Source organism: Saccostrea cucullata, unplaced genomic scaffold, assembly GCF_032062105.1.
Source record: "Saccostrea cucullata isolate Sc308-1 unplaced genomic scaffold, CSIRO_AGI_Scuc_v1 ctg524, whole genome shotgun sequence".
Taxonomy (NCBI): Eukaryota; Metazoa; Mollusca; class Bivalvia; order Ostreida; family Ostreidae; genus Saccostrea; species Saccostrea cuccullata.
In genome coordinates this window covers 250,638-270,398 of record NW_026931135.1, presented here as the reverse complement: position 1 = coordinate 270,398, position 19,761 = coordinate 250,638, and the positions used below count along the sequence as shown (strand labels likewise).

Here is a 19,761-nt window from a genome sequence, read left to right as displayed (position 1 = left end):
TTCTTCAGCACAGACACTTGCTGAATGATGCGAGTATCACAAAAGCACTACTTGGATCTTGGATATACCCGTATGGGTGGAATCTTTAAGCGAATTAATTTTTGCATAATTAACAAGGGTGTTGAGATCGCTGAAAATTGAATATTGCTAACAATCAATTGCCTGTTTTTCTTTTTTCGAGTTGTCGTAGTGCGAGCATTTAAAAGTACAAAGGCGTCGGGGTGGGGGGAGGGGGGCTTGCTAAAATTGGCAAATCAGTCTTTTTTTATGGGAAAATTTTAAATTTGTATCTCGCTAAAATTGCAGATTACATTAATATTTTTTGATGAAACCCAAAACATCAATATACATACTTTAAATTAACAGTTAATCTAGTTTTTTTTTTTTGGGGGGGGGGGGGGGGGGGGTTGTGATTGGATGGCACCTAGACATCATAATCTTTTAAAAGATAATTTAATTGAAAAACCGTTTTCAAATCCCTGCAGAATTAGTAAATTTTAAATGAAGTTTACATATGTGAAATGAAATAATATTAACAACCTTGCTTTTTATTAAATATTTTTTTTCCGGAGGATATATAAACTGCCCACATTTGAGTCATTTTAGAAAAAAAATTATTTCATCAAAATTATTAAATGAATATTTTAATAGTGGATGTGCATGTATTATTAAATCTATATCAGTACAATGATATGAATGTGAAAGACTAGAAATTAAGGTATTCAATCCCTAATGAGAACAAATTCAATGAAATTGAATACTAGTACATAACTGATATGGAGGCATTGAATACTCAGTTTATTTAGACATATTTCCCATTTATTACTGTTAGTAGGTATAGGGGGATGTGTCCTAATTTATGACCTTGAGTTCTGGTAAGAGTTATCTCCCCTTTTTTAATTAATAAAAAAATCAATTAAAAAAAATTTAGCTGGTAAAAAATATTCTTTTTAATTGTCATTCTTATTTTAATGTTTAAATGCATCTTTCCACCGCAGGATATATTGATATTCAAATTATTTGAATTTTTATTTTGGAAAAACACTTATCCCCATAGACTTAAATGCAACCTTTTTAAATTAATTATTACTGCTTAATTAATGACATTTTTAAAACTTTCTCGCGGGCAATCATTTTCACTATAAAATGTTTTATTATAATATTAGTGTATCATGTTCTTGACGGACATTTAAGGGTAGGGAATAAGGTCCCATTAGGGATGGAAATCCTTAAAATATTATGGAAAGCCAAAGGGGACCCCCATGTCATGTTCTACATATTTCATTGAAAAACTATCTTGACCTGGTCATGTTATCAATACTGGACTACAAATATAGACATAGGATAAGTCCGCAAGGAAGATAAAAGCGAAAATAAAGTAAAACAGAAATCACTTTTCATATTTCTCACAAGCAAGGGTGATCCAGGAGTTGAGAGCACAGGCACTTGTTTCGTACACAGGCCATCGATCTTTTCTTTACTTTTTTTACCACCTACACGTATATATTAAAATGTAAAATTCACCCGAATAATCGTGTGCTCGATTGGAGAGCTAATAGTAACCAGCTAAAATCGTACAGTTTGGCATCACTTTTTGGGGTTTGGGTTATTCCGTGGCTGAATTCCTTGCGAACAAAAAATGTTCACAAGAACAGCAAACAGAGCTCACCTTGAAAAGTGCATAATTATAAGTGAAGGTTGCATTCGAATCGTCATTGATCCCGATGCAAATTATTTCACTTGTGTTTCGCGCGACTTAACTCACAAACACACATACACACCCTCACCTACGTACACCGTTGCGAGGGGATAATCAATCAAAATATGCGAGACTTGATTTCAAACAATATGTTTGCCGAAGACAAACTTTATTTTTTTTTCTTATAGTAACCTCTTGGATTGTCATATAGATATACTTAGACGTATAGTATAAGGTGATTGTAAATCGCCATTCGCCAAAAAAAAAAGAAAATAGAAAGATGAACATACACATAATTTAAGTTTATAACACGAATTAAAAACTTCAAGCATTTATTATTAAATATTCCAGCATTTGGAGGTTTTAAATATTTTTGTTTGAGAGAAAATGAATACAGAAATACATGTAGTGATTAAACATTTTGTTGCTTTACACATCTTTTTCGAGCACTGATTGACTTGTTTCTCAACAAACAGTTTATATACATGTACATATGTCTCCATAATTATGAGGGTGATATTAATATTTACATGTACTATGTTGTAAAACGTATTGAAACAAAATCCGTGGTCCTTTTTTACAGTCTCATTTAATCTTTCAGGATTCCTGAGCAATACAGGCATGTGAGATATATTAGAAACACTTTTTATTAAAGTTACAAAATTCTCTATATGTGCATTAGAAAAACATAACTTTGTTGAGTGCGGGGTATAAGGTTCAAAGAAAAAAGAACTTTCCGTCATAGAACTTTCCTTACCATTTTACATGGTGAACTAATTCTCTAGTGGCACTCCACGGTCATATTGGTTACTTTATCATACATGAAAAAATAATTGTGTGTATTAGGGAATTGGGGAGGGGTTGTTATTGATCCCTGCTAAATCTGCGCATGTCTTTTCGTCTAATATGACAATTGTGTAAGCGCGGAGCTACAAGCAAACTAGGATACTTATAACAAGTAATGTTAATATTTTACATTTTTATGTTATAGATATTTTTTCTGTTATTGGATTTCCTAGCATGAAAAATATCAAAACCACAAAAAGTACGGAAAACAGGTGTTGAAATTCCTTCCCAATTTGTTTGAATCATGTAGACAAAATTGAAACTATTCTTTTTTAATCTTTTATATACAATTGTTAATATGTACTTACGTGTACATGATACATGTATATGTGAACATGCATTACCCCCTTCCCACTTTAAAAAAAGATATTAAACATGAATTGTTGTTAAAAGAATAAAAATTAATCATAAGGTTACATTGTAAAAATATAACGTTGCACTTGTTGCATTATTTGACGTTTTTCTGACGTTATAAACGTAAGGTTAAGTATCACCAGTATTGTGCGCGACGTCTTACTCTGTTTGCATGAAACAGATTATTCCATGTGCTTTACCGTTTCAACGTGTCCGTGTATCTTTTTTTCTGCATTTCTATACTACTTGGTCAGTCCATTTATGTTCTAAAAAAGGGGTGAATCGCTCTTTTCGCGCCAAATGTCACGAGTAAGCGATCTTCGCGCCTTTTCTTGGGATTGTTCTATTGTATGAATGGGGATGCTAACTTCCATAGAATTAAATAAAGTTTGTTATTGTAACCTCCATCTTCCTATGTTTCAGAAATTCTATCTACAACCTATATCTTATATATTCCTTAAAACAACATATGACTCGTATGTATCAGAATATGGACATGCAAAACAAATGAAATGATTTCTCTAATTTGTTTCCCCTCTGTTGGTTTATTCCATATTTAAATGGACTAGTCCAATCACCACAAACGACCGACGCAGTTCAACCAGGTTCCAGACGATTTGACGAAAGAAATTACTGTGCGAAATCTTGGATTTCTTTTCCACAAAGGCCTAAATTATGGTTTTACCCTTTTCATCCTCAAGATATTATAGTGCCCACGTTTCGAAATCAATGAACAGAAACTACTACTGTTTACTTCATTTGAGAAAATGCTTTCCTACAACATATGTATTTAGTTATATCCATTCTCGAAAATGTTCACAATGAATGATTTGACAACAAATTTCAGAAAAGGTGTAGTTTTAAATTTAGATCCAGGGGTAGATCAATCTACTTGCAGAAAAGTCAATCGCATCATCTCGGGTCTTTTCGTCAGAGGTCAAAAAACATACTCGAAAGTATCGACATCATCGGATGTTAAAAATTTATACGTTTCCTGTTCATAGTAAAAAAACTGAGTTAGAAGTACATGTAGTATATTTTAGATAATATCATTACTTTGAGTAAAGGTAACTCCATATTCCACAGAAAAAAGGTCTATATACATCATCCATGCTTTTATTTCAAAGTTTGTGAAAAGGGGGGTGTCATGGCGTATAAATCAACAAAACATTTGTGGTATCCTTCCCTAGATAAGGCCCCAGGAGTGGGATCAAGGAGTTGCAATTGGCAGAAAACCCACATACATTAACCATTCTGCTTACAACTCTTCAGAATGCACAGGGGCGTAGAAAGAGGGGGGGCTGCCCCCTTTTTTTCCCAACCTTACTAATACTAATGGAAATCTGAATTTTTTTTTTGCTTGTCAACTTTTTCAGGTAAGTAAAAAGAATTGTCACTAGCTGCCCCCCCCCCCCTCCACCCACACTTTCAAAATCAATGCTACGCCACTGATGCAGCCAAGATATCGTTCTTTTACAAGTTAAATAATTAGATATTTTTACAAGGTTCTCAAATAAAAAGACAGCACAAAAAGTATTGCTCAAAAGGTTTATAACTTCTCTCACAGATATTGATTGATTACGTCAGGCAAGCTGTTTGAAAGAAAGCTTTTTCTTACTAGATTTACCAAAGGTGCTACATTGTATCTTGTTCATACAGGACTCGTCCAAGAAATTTTTTGTAAAGTATCAGCAATAACTCTATCAATGGTATTAATGTTCTCTTCGGATCGGGCTTTTTTGGTTTGGTCTTCCTATACAAGATTTAAGTCATGTATCATTTATGGTGCCTTTAACTTCAAACTCCTTCACAAACGTAAATTAGTATTCTGTTTAGGACTTTCGTAGCATGAGGTTGTTTTCTCATGGTACTAATGTCTACAGTGGCAATTTTTGACCGATAGTAGTTTTCACTTTCTGTCAGCTCTTTGCATGAAGGTTTTATTGTAAAAATATGATGACGTCATCAAGACATCATAATAACCTGACTCTTGAACAGAAATTCTCGAAAGTTTGTCAGATAAAATGTATGTTAATACATTAGAAGTTGACAAATATCTTTCTGAATGCTTTTAATATGATAAAGTTATAGGTGATCAAAAGTGTAACATATGTTTTGGGACACCTTGTATATAATGATTACGAAACATGTAACCTACTCTTTTGAAGGCATTTTTGTGGTAGTACAGTGGCGTTTAAACAAGTAGCAGGACGAAAAACTCGATCTTGACGTAGCATTGTTACATGTCAACGTCATCGTCACGGTTCATTCAAGGCCCTCTCTGACGATGTTTTATAGACTGTGAGACAGTTTATAGAGGGAAATTTAGAAGTGAGTGCAGAGCAAGCTGCTGTTGCCTCTGTCCTTACTTAATCAGCATAAAAGTAAGACTTCGTGGAAATTTCGCCAATATTTACACGATTGCAAGAAATGCGTTTCGTTTACAAATACTGAAAATCAAACTAAATGCATCAAGTGCATCAAATTATACAAAAAGATGGATGACAAACTTGTCGTAATCAAATTGCTCGTGTAATATACTTTTTGTCACTTTTCTGCCGTCATAATTCACGTTTCACGGTGGAGTAATTCTGAACACGGATATTGTTGTATAATTACCAAGATTCCCGTCTAGGCAATTTTTGTAATCTTTGGTCATGCGATGTAAAATACTTCGCATAATATGTTACCCTGCGTTTTCAACATGAAAACAAGAATAATTGTGTTAATCACCTGCGCCAATGCGATTATGTAAAACTTTGCAAAAAAAGTATAAATGGCCGTCACGTGATCATGGAGTCATGTGATGTCGTAACAAAAGTTAAAATACACATAAAGCCAAAAGAACTCCTTATAAGATTTGGCCATATTTGAGTTCATAACCAACTAATAAATCTCAAAATCGATTTTGCAACGCAGTGTTACAATTTGAGTGCGTTTAAAGCTTCAACAAACCTTAACATTACTGCGTTACTACTGGAACAATATTTTAATGATCTTCTATTTAAACTTACATAAAGTATATTTTTTTTCAAGATAGTCCTCACTGAAGTATAGTTTAATATTTCAGTATGGATGTAAATCAAACATGTTGTAGAAACACTGTACAAATATACTGTATAAAGTGTATTAAATTGACTGTATCGATACTTTGGATCTTAATACGGTATTTGTTAGGATAATTACGATGAAATTATAGAATTTATCAAAGAAAAAGTACAATAATAAATATGTTTATATTTAAAATAGTTCAATTTTATGAGAACAATAAATGACTTTGATTATGTTTTCAAAGGAAAAGAAAGAAAATGCATTGCTTCAGTCCTTGCACAAATCAGCACTTACCGAAATAAGAGTTATTTCAAATGTAGTTCAGTGCACGTTTTTATCACTGAATGAATTGAAGTAGCAGATCTGTAATAAGGATTAACATGGTCATTTGTCGTCACGCTCAAGTAATGTTTGAAAGACATCTTTATTTGTACGTTTGTCTTGTGCAGGAGGACTATCTATCTTATCTTATTGTTTCGATATCTTTGATCGCATGAAAACCATTTAAAATACAGGAGGCCTTTACTTAACCGTGTATTCCTCTTCAGTTCCCAATTGCGGTCAAAGGAGCACCGTTGCAGACATTCTTTTTAATTTTGTTCATTGCCAAAAACGTATGGATATTTTAAACACCGGTTTTTAAATCCTTTGAAAACAAATATCTATTTAAATTCATCATCCAGAATATGACCCACCAATAGAATTGTTTTTTTAGTATCAACATCTGATTTACATTAATTTTTGTTTATTGTTGAACAGTAATCTTCTAATATTTCCATTTCCAATTGTTTTCTCTATGATATACACTACAAAAGTGTATCTTGTTAATTTCATGATAATACCCTGTGGTATGTATGTTTCTCTACTACTGAAAAGTCAGGTGTCAACCTGCATGTATATCACTGGCGTATAAATATACTCAAGAAAAAATAGATGTTTTAATTGTTTACTAAGTAATTTGATATGATATATCTTTTTAACAAACAAAATAAATAATAAATTATCTTAGGCTCGAAAGCAAGTCACTAGTGCAACACTGTCCACTATGACCGAGGCCTCGCGAGTCCGAGAACACCACTTCCGTAACAGCTACGTGGAGAAATTGACATTGCCACATGGATCTTCACGTACTCCATCATCTGATACAGACATCGTCCCTTAGTCATTACCATCCGACTTCTTAAGCAACTCAACTTCTTCTGTTATCATAACATCCATACAAATCGGTTATTTGACCATGCTGACCAGCTCACGTTTCATCAACTGCAACATTGCATTCAATATGGCGGCAGAGAAATTACATAGTGCCTATATATGTTTGTGCTTCCGACAACCTAAATCTAGGTCACATATATAATTAAAGTCAACAAGATTACTTTGATCATCATTTAAAATTCTTTTGTTGTTTATTTTATAAATGTTGATGTTTGACTACGGTAAATATAAATAGTCAATAAATTTGTTTCGTGTTTTTGGGACTACTGTAAATCACTTTTTATTCGCGAGAACTCTATTTTCGCGTAATTACGCGAGACAGAGTGCTCGCGAAAATTTAACTCTCGCGTATAATAGTATTCCTAAATATCATATAGAGCAATATCCACAATTCGTGAAAATTTTGTCTCGCTTATCAAGAGTCAATGACTATCTCGCGAAAATAAGGTGTCGCGAAAATTAAGTGATCTACAGTATTTTGTATAGTAAAATTTGACATCATGGGGCCTTGTGCATTTCAAATCTACTCAATTATACGGTATTTCGATTAATTTTAAGATGGTTATTTCAAGTAAAAATGGAAATATAAGGAATCACTGTCTATTTTTGATGGTATCCCAGGGACATCAATTATAGTGGGAAACATGGGATAATTTTAGCAAAACGGGCGAAGCAAATTATCCCATGTTTCCCACTATTGTTGATGCCCTGGCATACCCTCAAAACTAGACAGTGATTCCTTAATTCTACGTTTCTGCTTTACTGATTTCATGAAGTTTCAGCGTTCAACATAGATATGTTAATTCAAATTCATTTCCTTTTTTGTTTTAACGCTTTATTTGATTGGAAGAAAATAAGTTTATGTTTTATTTACTTGGGTTGCCTTCAAAACAATGACTTACGTAAAAATGTATTGATTCGCTTGATGTTACATTTAAAATATGAATAGTTAAAAGGCGTTTTAAGAGACGATTGCCTTCTTTCTTATACCAAATGACTGCAAATTAAATAATAAGTAATGAAGTAAATAGCAATCAAAGTTACGCTGGTATAATTTTAGTTGTAGCAGTTCACGCTTTTTTTTGAAAACATACTATACAGTTATATTGTAATATAACTTGGGTTTCTATCTAATTCATTCTTTATTTGCCTTATATGATTGCAGGGGAAAGACCTTACCGGTCCCCAGAATAACGCGCTAAAATGTAGTGTCACCGAAGGCGACTTCATTATATTTGAGATCGCATGAGCGATCGAAAAGGAGAGATTTTTTGGCCTTTTGACCCTTAAAATCGAATTCAACGGTTAAAAGTTTAGTTTAAAATTTCGTTTTAATCGTAGTTTTTAACCTTATTTACTGAAAAAAAATTTCTCTTGGAAAAAATCGTCGAAGAATGATTCTGAACTGCAGTGCATACTTAGTGACATTTCTTTCGGATTAAGCCATTTTTCCATGTGTAAACAAACGAACGAAATGTCTTTTAAACTGAATTATATGGTCTCGGAAAATCAGAAACATCTGGATTTCTTAATTAATGTAAAAGAAAGATTTACTTACCCTTATCAATCGGATGGTATCCAGGGACTAAGACGTTAAGACGAAATCTCTCGGACAGATGCTAAACTAAACCTTATCAGTCGAACAATCATGATATTGTGCGAGGACTTACTCTAATCTCTCGGATGAATGCGAGACTAACCCTAATCAGTCGAAAACTAGTGTAAGGACTAACCCTAATCTCTCAGGTGGGTGCAATACTAACACTTATCAGTCGAATAGTGTGCAAATTTATCCCATTTCAGTTGAGAGACGTTAATGTTACGTCATAGTCCAATGAGCGCTAGAATCTTGCGGATCTGGGGACCGGCAAAGTAAAGTCTACCCATTGCTAAAAGCAAACGATGGATCTGACTATCTTGCTCCTTCTCCTAGGTTTTCTCTGTTAGATTCTGATTGATTTCGATTTTGTAGGTTGTTGCTCTTTGTTTTCACCTTTTATTTCTAATTTGTTTTTGATGATCACATTGTAACAATCTAACGCCACCTTGCTTTTGAAAACTGTATTGAGAAATATTTTTTTCCGTCTAAGAGAGGACTTTGTATGGATAAACAATGGATAAAATAATAAAATTTCTATCTTTGATTTTATATCAAGATTTATTAACTCAATTTTCAATGAACTATTCTATTTTTAAATTTATTTTTTATAAACAAATCTATTGGTGTATATTGAGGATACAATAATGAATAATTCAATCTTGCCTTTACTTTTCATTTACAATTACATCTTTTTGAAATATTTAAAGATGATTAAGGATATTTTTGTAACCAGTTTTTTGACCAAACAAATTGAACAAAACACTTCTAATTAGAAAACGTAGTAATCATTACGTTACATTATCTTTCATTGAAAAAGGAAGTATTTTTCTGATGAATGTCTTCAATAATAGAGGAACATCACGATCAAGCAGTATTTATTAATTAAGATGATAAATGTCATCAGGAATAGACTAGATTGAAACTAAAGCTTAAAATAAAATTTTAAAACAATTTTACACATGCATCTTCAAGCCATCAATCCAATTTTTAAAACGAATTCAATGTTGTGACTGTTAGTGGCGCTTTAATTTGTGATTAACAGGTTGACAAGGATAACGACACAGGAAAAAAAGAAAGAGAGAAATTCATATTACATGTATAATCAATTTAACTGAATTGATTATAAATGTACATGTAATATGAATTTCTCTCTAAGCCTTAATTGTGCCCATCCCGGGGATAAATTGTGGAAATGTTTTCAATAAATAATTAATTGTATTTACGGATTACATGCTATATTTTGAGTGAACATTTGTTGAAATACTAGCATATAACGTCCTGATAAAAACATGCAACTATACTATAGTAAATGAAAAGCTTAAAAAGAAATTGGAAAGAAAATGATCTAATACACACATTAAAAATTCAAGGATCGAATATAAATCAAATATAAATTTACTTCATATTCATAGTTTCAATTCATAGAAAATTGATCTATTCCTTTTAATATTATGAGCATGATTTTGAAACGCGTATAGGGGCCTGAAATGTGCTCTTTACTAATAAATTTCATTGAAATAGAATAACATGATATCATTAATATTTGTGCATTTGAATTACAATTTCAATATTACCAGTCAGACGATTAAAAAATTCGATTTAAAAGTTAAAAAATGAAAATAATGAATTAGCTGACAACAAATGCTTTCAGACAGACAGTAAGCATGAATTTACCTTTAAAGTAAGTTTAATAATACTTGAGACATAACAAAATTTATGCTAATAAATATTGTCAACACTACTTTTCGAGAACATACCTATTCATCTTGTCTTGTACATGATTTAATTAAAGTATAAATCAGATAAATACACAGAGATCGTGTTTGACAGAAATATCGAAATACATTGGAGAAAACAAAATATCTACGATTTTAATGAAAATCAATTTCTTTCCCTTTATGTTTAGAATCACACAGTGTCACAAAAATGATAGGCAAGTGTTGGATTGTAAAATATGAGTAAATGGAGTGTGAAAAATTTAACACTTCCTTGCAAATTCCTGTAATATAAAATAAAGCACATTTGTCAAAGTGTTTCTTACTCATTATCCATATTCAAAATATTGACACATTGAAAAACGACATGAATGAGCCAAACTGAGCCTAAAACTCAGTTGAGGTAAAATTTACTACATTCAAAATATGCGTTACACTAGTTGCTACAATCAAGAATATTTCAGCAAACAATTCTAGAATGTAACCTTTTTCCTACATTTGTAGAGTATTTATCATTCATTTTTCTTTATCTTTTCAAAATATTTCTCGATTTCTTCTTTTTGCTCCTGGAAACGTCTGTCAATATACTTCTGCTGTCTATCAATAGCCTCCAATATTCTGTCTGTCTCTATGTTTGATTGTAATTTTGTTTCAGCTGGAATAAAAATGGAATTGTTTACAGGTAGACCAAGAGATTTCAAAATATTTTCTATCGGTGTAACCAGACATGTTCCTCGCGTTGTAAGTCCAATTGCCATTCCAATACAACATAAAGTGTCGTCTTGTATATAAAACACAAGAGAACCCGAGTCACCTACTTCAAAAAAATTGTCATGTGTTAAGCTTTCAATTTCCATTTGGTTGTATACATTAACGTCACATGGGATATCGGTATATCCTATGCTATCATATAACTTTAGAGTCTCTTTGTATTTTATTCGGACATGCATATTTTCATTGAACAAAGATCCTAAAGTTAAGCCAGTTCTAGCTCCAAATTTAAGGACACTACCAGAGGTATCTCCTATCCTTTCATTTAGAATCACGGTGCCTCTAAATGCCACTGGGTTGTGTGCATCAAATCCTAAAAATAAAACAAAATGTACTGTGTATATATGTATCATCCACATAATTTTCTTACATTTGATATATTTCAAATGCTTTAAGGACCAATGCACGGTAATTTTTCATGGAGTTGAAAAGCTCCAATTCTTGAAGAAACGGTGTGCTTTATTTGAATGTCTATAGATTATGTTGTACACTTCTTCCAAAACTATTTTGGATAAAAGAAACATCTAAAATACATGTTTACTTTTTCATATATATCTTTCATTGAGTCATCCAAAAATTTTCAACATTGGTATCCTTAAAAAACCCTGGTTATTCATGTTATTATTTTTTTTATCTTATGACACTTAAATTTAAACTGAAGAATATCTAAAAATAAATTATCAGTAAATAGGGTACGTTGCATATGCCCTTAGGAATAAAACAAAGTTCTGCTAAGATATGCTGATGTTAAAGAGTTTTTGTTAAAAAGTTCTCTTTTCTGAAATTATAGAAACCTTATATCATTTAATTTTTGTTCTATAAAAATGCAAAGTTTGTCGAGAGTACAAAGTCTTTAACTATGAGAATATAAGAATTGCAAGAAAAGTGGTTCTAAAAGAAGGATATGGAGATAATGAACAGTATTCAATCTCAAATTCCATAAAACAATACAAAATAGGAGCAGAGCGAACACAATGCCCGAAACATCAGAGGTGGGATCATATGTCATGGAAGAGTGAGCATCCAATGCTGACCGGTCATACCCATCATGTGTGTCATGATCGGGAAATAACTGAAAAATCTGTCGTTAAGTTATTGTATAATAATGGACTAACAATTAGTATAAACAAAAACGTTAGTCAGCATTTTACTCAATCATAAATTGTAATTTCAGGCAATCCAAGGTCATTGTATCGACCATAGAACTTACGAAATGATGACTTTAATCGAGACTGCAGATATTCTTTTTTTTTTTTTGTCATCAAATTGTTTGTCAAAAATTTACCTCGTTTTAGAAATTATTCATAAGTATAGCATGCTATTGCGTATCGAATCAACTAAGATATATATAATCCTTTGCATAAGAGAATTAATTGCTAATGTAGGAGAACTGTGTTAGGTATCGCTTCAACAACATTTATCTAATCCTTCTACCAAACAATGATTGTAATTTTATATTAATACCTTGTCGTTTCACGACAAACTGAGGATGTGAGCGTTCAGCAGGGGAAACTCACTCCACCATCGCACCTGATCTCACCTCGGATGTGTCGGCGGTCCGTGTTCGCTTTGCTCCTATTTTGTATTGTTTTATGGACTTTGATATTGAATATTGTTCGTTATCTCCATATCCTTCATCGAGAGCTTGTAAATATGATTTTGAACAAAAAATGACCTTGTCCACAAATACAATTTGCTGATTAAATACTGTTGGTTATCACCACATACTTCATTTTATTCATATTGTACTATGCAAACGTGTATATTTGAAAAAAAAATACCTGCAGATATTAATTGTTCTGCTGGTACATTACGGAAGCCTGCAACACTGAATGATGAATCAAGTTCTATAAAGGCTGCGTCAACACTACATTCAATTGCTTCGTTGTTTTTCGGGAATTCGGCGGTGACAATTTTTCCGCATACCTTAAATGAACGAGATTTTCGTACAAACGCTTCCACCTCGTCTGCGTTATTGTGCCGGTCGATGGTTCTGTTTTTCAGTTCGTGGAGTGCTAAAACTCCATGAGCACAAGTGATTAAACCAATTTTGCCATTGTTATTGACGAACCCTGCACTTTTACTTCCTTTACGGCGAATATGTCCTCCAATTTCAAGGGATCCTCCAATCCCAAGCATGCAGCTACCCTCCTGAATATCTACTTCAAAACCTCCTATTTTTCTAGGAAACTCTTCCTCACCATAGGGAATATATCCTTTATGTAGGCATAGTAATAGAACACAAGGTCCTTTCGAAATTTTATGCTTTCCTTTTGAATATCCAATTGACTTGTACGGTGAAGCTGATATCATCGTTAGATTTGAGTGTTCACAAAAAAGTTTTCTGGCGGCTTTTGCTGAGATTGTTGGTAAAGGTTTCTTATCGTATGTTGTTGGAAAAGACCTCAAAACACTGGCTGCTTCCTCAGAAGGTTTCGTTTCATGATAGAAGAGAGGTTTCTTTCCCATGACTGTTTCCTGGGTAATATCGAACTCAACAGTCCCCTTATACAATATTACAATAGTCACTTGACATCCCTTTCCGCAGTCATAGCAGAAGTACAACTGAATTGAATTACGCAGGAGACTCGGATATTTTGTTAATATCATATATTTCGCTGACTGCAAAATTGTGTCTACTGCCAGGGTACTTACTGTGTTTATATTCTTACTAAATATTGTATCCAAACCGAAATCAAAATGATATCCATACAAACGTACGAGCTCTGTTATTAGTATCCAGTTTCTGTTTTCAATGGCAAAATTAACAAATTCTTTAATGATTTCAAGCTGATCTTCATTTTCTTTAACTTTTCCAAGAATCATTTTTGTCTTAATGGTAATTAGAACGCTTAAAGTACTAAATAAACATTTACATTTCTTTGACCGTGCCTCTTCTATCTTATCGCTGCAATAATAAATCCATTTTGAGATATTCTGAATGTTTGATTGTTTGCAGGCTGTTATTGTTTCTGAAGAACAATGAGAAGTTGATCTACAAATACCGCTGCAATCTATATACTCAATACTAATGAGCATGACCTGAGATTCACTCACTGATTTATTTCTCTTTAATGTATTAATTCGGTCGGAACTATTTGATCTTCTATGACGTGATGTTAATCGAATAGGAACCCATTTGTCTGTAATAAAGAAATGTTTTTAAAATAAATTGATGGAACTTTATTGTACTGAATACTTTCTAAAGACGAAAATGTTCTTATAAATGTGCTTTATATCCCCCTCCGCTTGAAAAGCGGGAGGGTATATAGAGATTGGAATGTCCGTCGTTTTGACAATCTGTAAGTCCTTCCATCTAATACGCTTTTGGGTGCCCATCTCTTATCTTCAAAGACTCTTTATTATATATAGCCGTCGTGCACCTCGAATTTTACTTTTTGATCAGATATTTTGGAGTTTCCCAGAGCAAAACATGGACACTGCCATTATATTCATATGGGAGGCGGGGGTATCATTTAGTGACTTAATTCCTCAAGGTACCTCTAATCTTATACCTACATTTTCTCCGTTTTTATTATATGCCAACTCTGCAATGGATTTGAATACTATTTTCATGCACTCAGGCGAAAAAATAAACTTGGAAAAACTCGCACTAAAATGACGTCACAAAAGGACTACAGATACGAAAGTAAAGAAAATTTTTTAATTTTGTGGGGATTTGCTTTCTCGGGTGAAGAACTGTGGAGTAGTTATGGATGTAAAAATTTTACATTTCATGGTGGACATGAATTCTGGGTCATTTAATATCTTGAAAAGAAGAAGTAACCCCCCTTGAAAATTTGTGATTTCACGGTTTTCAATTCAATAGGAAATGGGGCGTTTTGGCCACTTTGCAAATCATGTAGCAATTTTATCATGATTCAAACTCTTCATTTTCAAGTGAATTTTTAAAAAATTATAAATGTGTTTAAGAGTAGACAGTCAAAAATACATTTGACAATAACTACACGTGAAATTGGAAAAAAACTGAAGATGTAGATTGGCTTTAAAGACGGTCACGATTTCAAATTCAAAAGTAAGGGGTTTATTTTTTAAGGGAACTGTTTTCTCTTGAAGCTCATAAATATAGCTTTGCTTATTTTTTTAATATTGACAACTAGTAAAAGGTCAAGTCAATTTCTTGCGGCTCTCTCTCTCTCTCTCTCTGCTTGATGTCAGTTTTCGGGGCTCGAAATTAACACCAAATGTCCATATATGTTAGATCTTTGAAACAATTTTTTTTATTTTTTATTTTTTAAATTAAAATCTTTAATTTAAAACATTAATATTCTATGAGTATTCCAACAGATTCTTAGAAACCTTTTCCTCCAGATTACCTAAGAAATTGTCAATGTCTATGAGATACTTCTTATATTTTTCATTTTTTATCTACAATACAAATGTGAAGAAAAAAAGAATATTTTTTCATGCAGGAATATTTCGAAAGAGAGAAAAAGAATACTTTTTTCATGCAGGAATATTTCAAAAGAGAAAAAAGCATACATTACCATGCATAACTATTTTCTGTTTTAGATATACGATTACCTCCACTAGCCCTTTCAATTAAAACCCTTTTGGCTGCCTGTTGATGGATGCTGGATCTTAAATTTGAACAGAGATCATCAGAGAAATCACTAAGGTCATCTGCGCTATCACTGCCAGACTTTTCTCTTACCACAGGTCCTATACAAAAAGTTCAGAATTTAGCCAGTACCATATTTATATTGCCATCATTTGCTTTTGTCTAATCCAGACAGCTAATCGGTTATATATTTACTTGTTTTTTTTTCATCCGGTTCACAGACCTTAACAAACTTAGTCTTTTTCCTAATGATACTTAGTATTACTCAACATATTTAAGTAGAACAGAACCACATTTTTTTTTTAAATTGTTGAACCTGTAAGAATTGGTTGAAGTTAATCTTTAGCTAAAAATTTTGATAAATTGAAGAACAAGAATACTGCTATTTATCTCTTTATGTTCTTTTAAGCCCTGTTTTCTTCTCTGTATTTCTTCTAATGTTCGAATGATTTAAAGTCCAGGTATTCTGAATACTGTTTTCCCCCGAGTAAGAAAGGAGTGAGGTCGAAAGAATCATCAGTGTAATCACTTCCTCTCTTCTTTTTCCACACATGCTCCTGTATGGGAATCTTTTAAGAATTTTTATTTAAATAGAAATGGAAGCTAATTCATTTCCAATTTTTAGCAATTTCAAGGTTACAATAACTGTACAATGTATATGATGAAACGTGTGAATTTTCTTTGAATGATTTACATGCTCATCAAATCCACAACTTTTATTATTCTAAGAAGGAGAATTAATATAAAATATAAAAAAGTATAAATCTACACCAAAAGATTGATAACATTAGTATAGTGAAAGCTTTACAATCAGTTTTGTTATTGGTACATGTATTAATACTATATTGATAAAAAAGTACACTTTATACATTGTTGTTGAGATTCACAAAAAAATATCTCATCTTGCTCAATAGATTCTCGAAAAATAACCTCATGTTAGTTTATAGTCTTATATCTCATAAATTGTACTTTTGCCGGTGTTACAAAAAATCTAAAAACCAATGCAAAAAATATACATCTCGAAGAATACAAATTTTCAACATATAATGTAGTCACCAGGGTCTTATTTATTTCTCTTATTCCAATTAAAACTTTGTATTAATGTTATTCCAGCCTCGATTTAAATTTGAATGAACAAAATGCATACACACTAGATTTTGTTTTCTTACCAATCTGAAATGTTCCGTACAAACAAACATCGGTATATATTCACGCTCTGGTTTTTCTCTGATCCAACCCAAACAGAGTGAGATTTTTCATTACAACACAGACCCCAAGGTTTGTAGATGCAGTTCTGTGATATCATCGGAATCAGCGATAGAAAATTACCGTCCTGGTCTAATATCTGAATTGTGGAAGTATATTGATCACACACCAAGATGTGTGACATGACGTCTGTAGAGATTCCACGTGGTGAGAGTTCTGATTCTAAAGAAAGTCCTATGTAGGAGAAGCGGTGTCTTCCCCCACTCTCTGTCACCACTAAACGGTGCCAGTCAGACACAATTATGTCGCCATTACGGTTTTCTGTGATGTAAAGAGGCCATTTATACAGCACTTGCTTTATTTTCTCGCACTCTTTGAAATGAATGTTTTCTCCTTTGGGGGTATACTTGACTACTTTGCCCGAATATGTATCATTATTAAACATCCCGACCAGCAGGTCTCCATTGGAGCTGTGCTGTACTGTTATTGTTGTGTTTACTCCGTAATCTGTAGGCAGCTTATTGATGTTATATTCACTGTCTATATAAATTAAATCTCATTCAATCGTCACAGTGTGTATTCCCCATACACAATTTATATCAGTCAGCCGATAAAATTCCTCACCTGCCGTGTTTTTCAGAATGTGATGTTTGCCATCGCTGATCCAGACCCGGTCTGATTTCACGCTGGAAATATGATGACCACCACGAACACCTGTCACTGTGACAGACTTCTGCTTCACTAGTTTAGACATCTTTTACCGCAGAAAATCATTCTTTAATTGTCTTCTTTCCTGTAGTTTCTCTCTATAACATAATTCAGTGTTGTTTATCAGCATGAAATATCTAAATTACTGCAAGTCTAAACCTATACATGTATAACCTGCATCATCAACGGGCTTTTTTAAGAAAAAAAAAAACGTGTTGTAGATATATAACTTGTCTCCCCCAAGATTGTTTTAAGTGTACCAATTCATTTGCATGTATCTTTACAGACATTTGATATAGAAAAATACGTATTTTAAATTTGTCTCCTTGAATCATATTGAAATTGAACTAAAAGTGTAGGAAGAAAAACATTCTGAAAAAAGAAAGTGTTATACGGACAGACTTTCAGTCAAGCTGACAGAAGGACGGACCAGAAATAACATACAATGTGGCGAAAGCTTCTGTAGGCGTAGAGAAGGATAGTTAGAAGAAAGGATTCTTTCTTATATTTCGATCATACAACTATGTTAGCAGTTCAGTCTGCAAAAATGATAATCATGGGTACCTGACAAGGGGATTGTGGCCAGTCCTAATTAAAATATTTGACACACCTTTTCAAGGAATATTCTGAGTAATAACATATTTCCTATCCTTGATCCAATCCTTGTAATGTTGGAATACATGTCCAAATCTTTTTTGGACACTGTATTGTGTATTTGTATATAATATATTGCTCTTGTTTTGTATTGTTTTTATGGAATATAAGATTGATTGTTCGTTTTCTCCATATCCTTCATTGTTAATATATAACCAATTTAATCCAATCATGAAACTTGGACCGTTCACGGTAGCTCAATTGGTCGAGCGCTCGCTCTGTGATCGGGAGGTCGTGAGTTCGTATCTCGGCCGCAACTGACCTAGTCGGTAAAATGGGTAGCAACTGTTCCTTCGCCATGCGCTCGGCACTTTGAAGTGAAAGTTGTGGACCCTTCGGATGATACATTAAAAACCGAGGTCCCGTGTCAGCCGCAGGATAAAGATCCCTCACTGCTCAATGGCCCTGAGTGCCTAGTAAAGGTCAAAATTTGAAGCCCTTCACCAGCATACGGTGACGTCTCTATATGAGTGGAAAATTCTCGAGAGGGGCGTTAAACAATAAACGAGGGGTGTTAGAAAAGTTAGCGGACAAGTTCTATTGTGAGTTTGCTATTTCCACGAAACTGGTCAAACTTTCCAGATAAAATCTTAACCTTTTCTCCAATAAATATATAAGAATTTGGTGCGCTCCCGTAATGATTGAAAAATATACAACAGTTTTAATTTTATAAAACTTGCTTCACGGAGCATGCTACATTTTGGCACGTTTACATCACAAAGACTCTTTATTAAAATTAAAAATTGCACCATTATAATGCAAAGAGATTTATAATATTTTACATTTATCTGCAGCTTAAGTATGCAGGAAACGTCACTGGGAGAAATTTTGAACTAAATTGGAGGGTATATGACTGTTTTATAGCCGTTTATAAATGATCAACGCGTAAAAACAAAAATCGGAACGTCATTAATTGAGCGTCATGGAGCACTGCACTACGTAAAAATTATGTGTGCAGACAGGAAAATGTCTTAAAAGAGATTAAGATGTTCAAGATGCTGCCGGGAATTTCCTACACATACAAAGAGCAAGTATTCAAATGGTTATAACTTCATAAGAATGGAAGGAGTGACATGTTGAATGATTAAGTTCACCGATACTTCAATACCCCCTTATCGCATGGATGTTGCGCCTATATGGTTTTGCATAGTTTCCATACCTGACCGGTTAACTGCTTATACTTTTTAAAAATTTTTTTAAAGATCTCAATAATATTCGAATCATTACAAAAGATATTATAGCAGAAAAGTAACATGTATTGATATAGATATTCAATTTCAAAGTAAAAAAAAGATAAGAAAAATCTAAGAAATGAAAGATTTATAGAACTGCGACAAAGCCTAACGGGTTGAAATCTGGT

General features: G+C 33.0%; 2 protein-coding genes across 2 annotated transcripts in view; one reads left to right on the top strand and one right to left on the bottom strand.

Moving 5' to 3' along the window:
• The window catches only part of LOC134231530 (vacuolar protein sorting-associated protein 41 homolog), a 160,880-nt gene that overhangs the window by 35,949 nt on the left and 105,170 nt on the right, over positions 1-19,761 (top strand). The gene's annotated exons all lie outside the window — the stretch shown is intronic.
• On the bottom strand, positions 10,585-13,720 carry LOC134231532 (uncharacterized). Its single transcript, XM_062713494.1, has 2 exons — positions 13,033-13,720; positions 10,585-11,564 (listed from the first exon to the last, which is right to left on the bottom strand). Exons 1-2 carry the CDS (start codon positions 13,718-13,720, stop codon positions 10,993-10,995), a joined length of 1,260 nt encoding a protein of 419 aa, XP_062569478.1. The 3' UTR covers positions 10,585-10,992.

Bases quoted from the DNA above. Each gene is read 5' to 3' on its own strand.
- LOC134231532 (XM_062713494.1), bottom strand. From the start codon at position 13,720: ATGGGAAAGAAACCTCTCTTCTATCATGAAACGAAACCTTCTGAGGAA. The intron at 11,565-13,032 runs GTATTTTTTTTT...TTTTATTTTTAG, and splicing joins AGAACAATTAATATCTGCAG to GATTTGATGCACACAACCCA.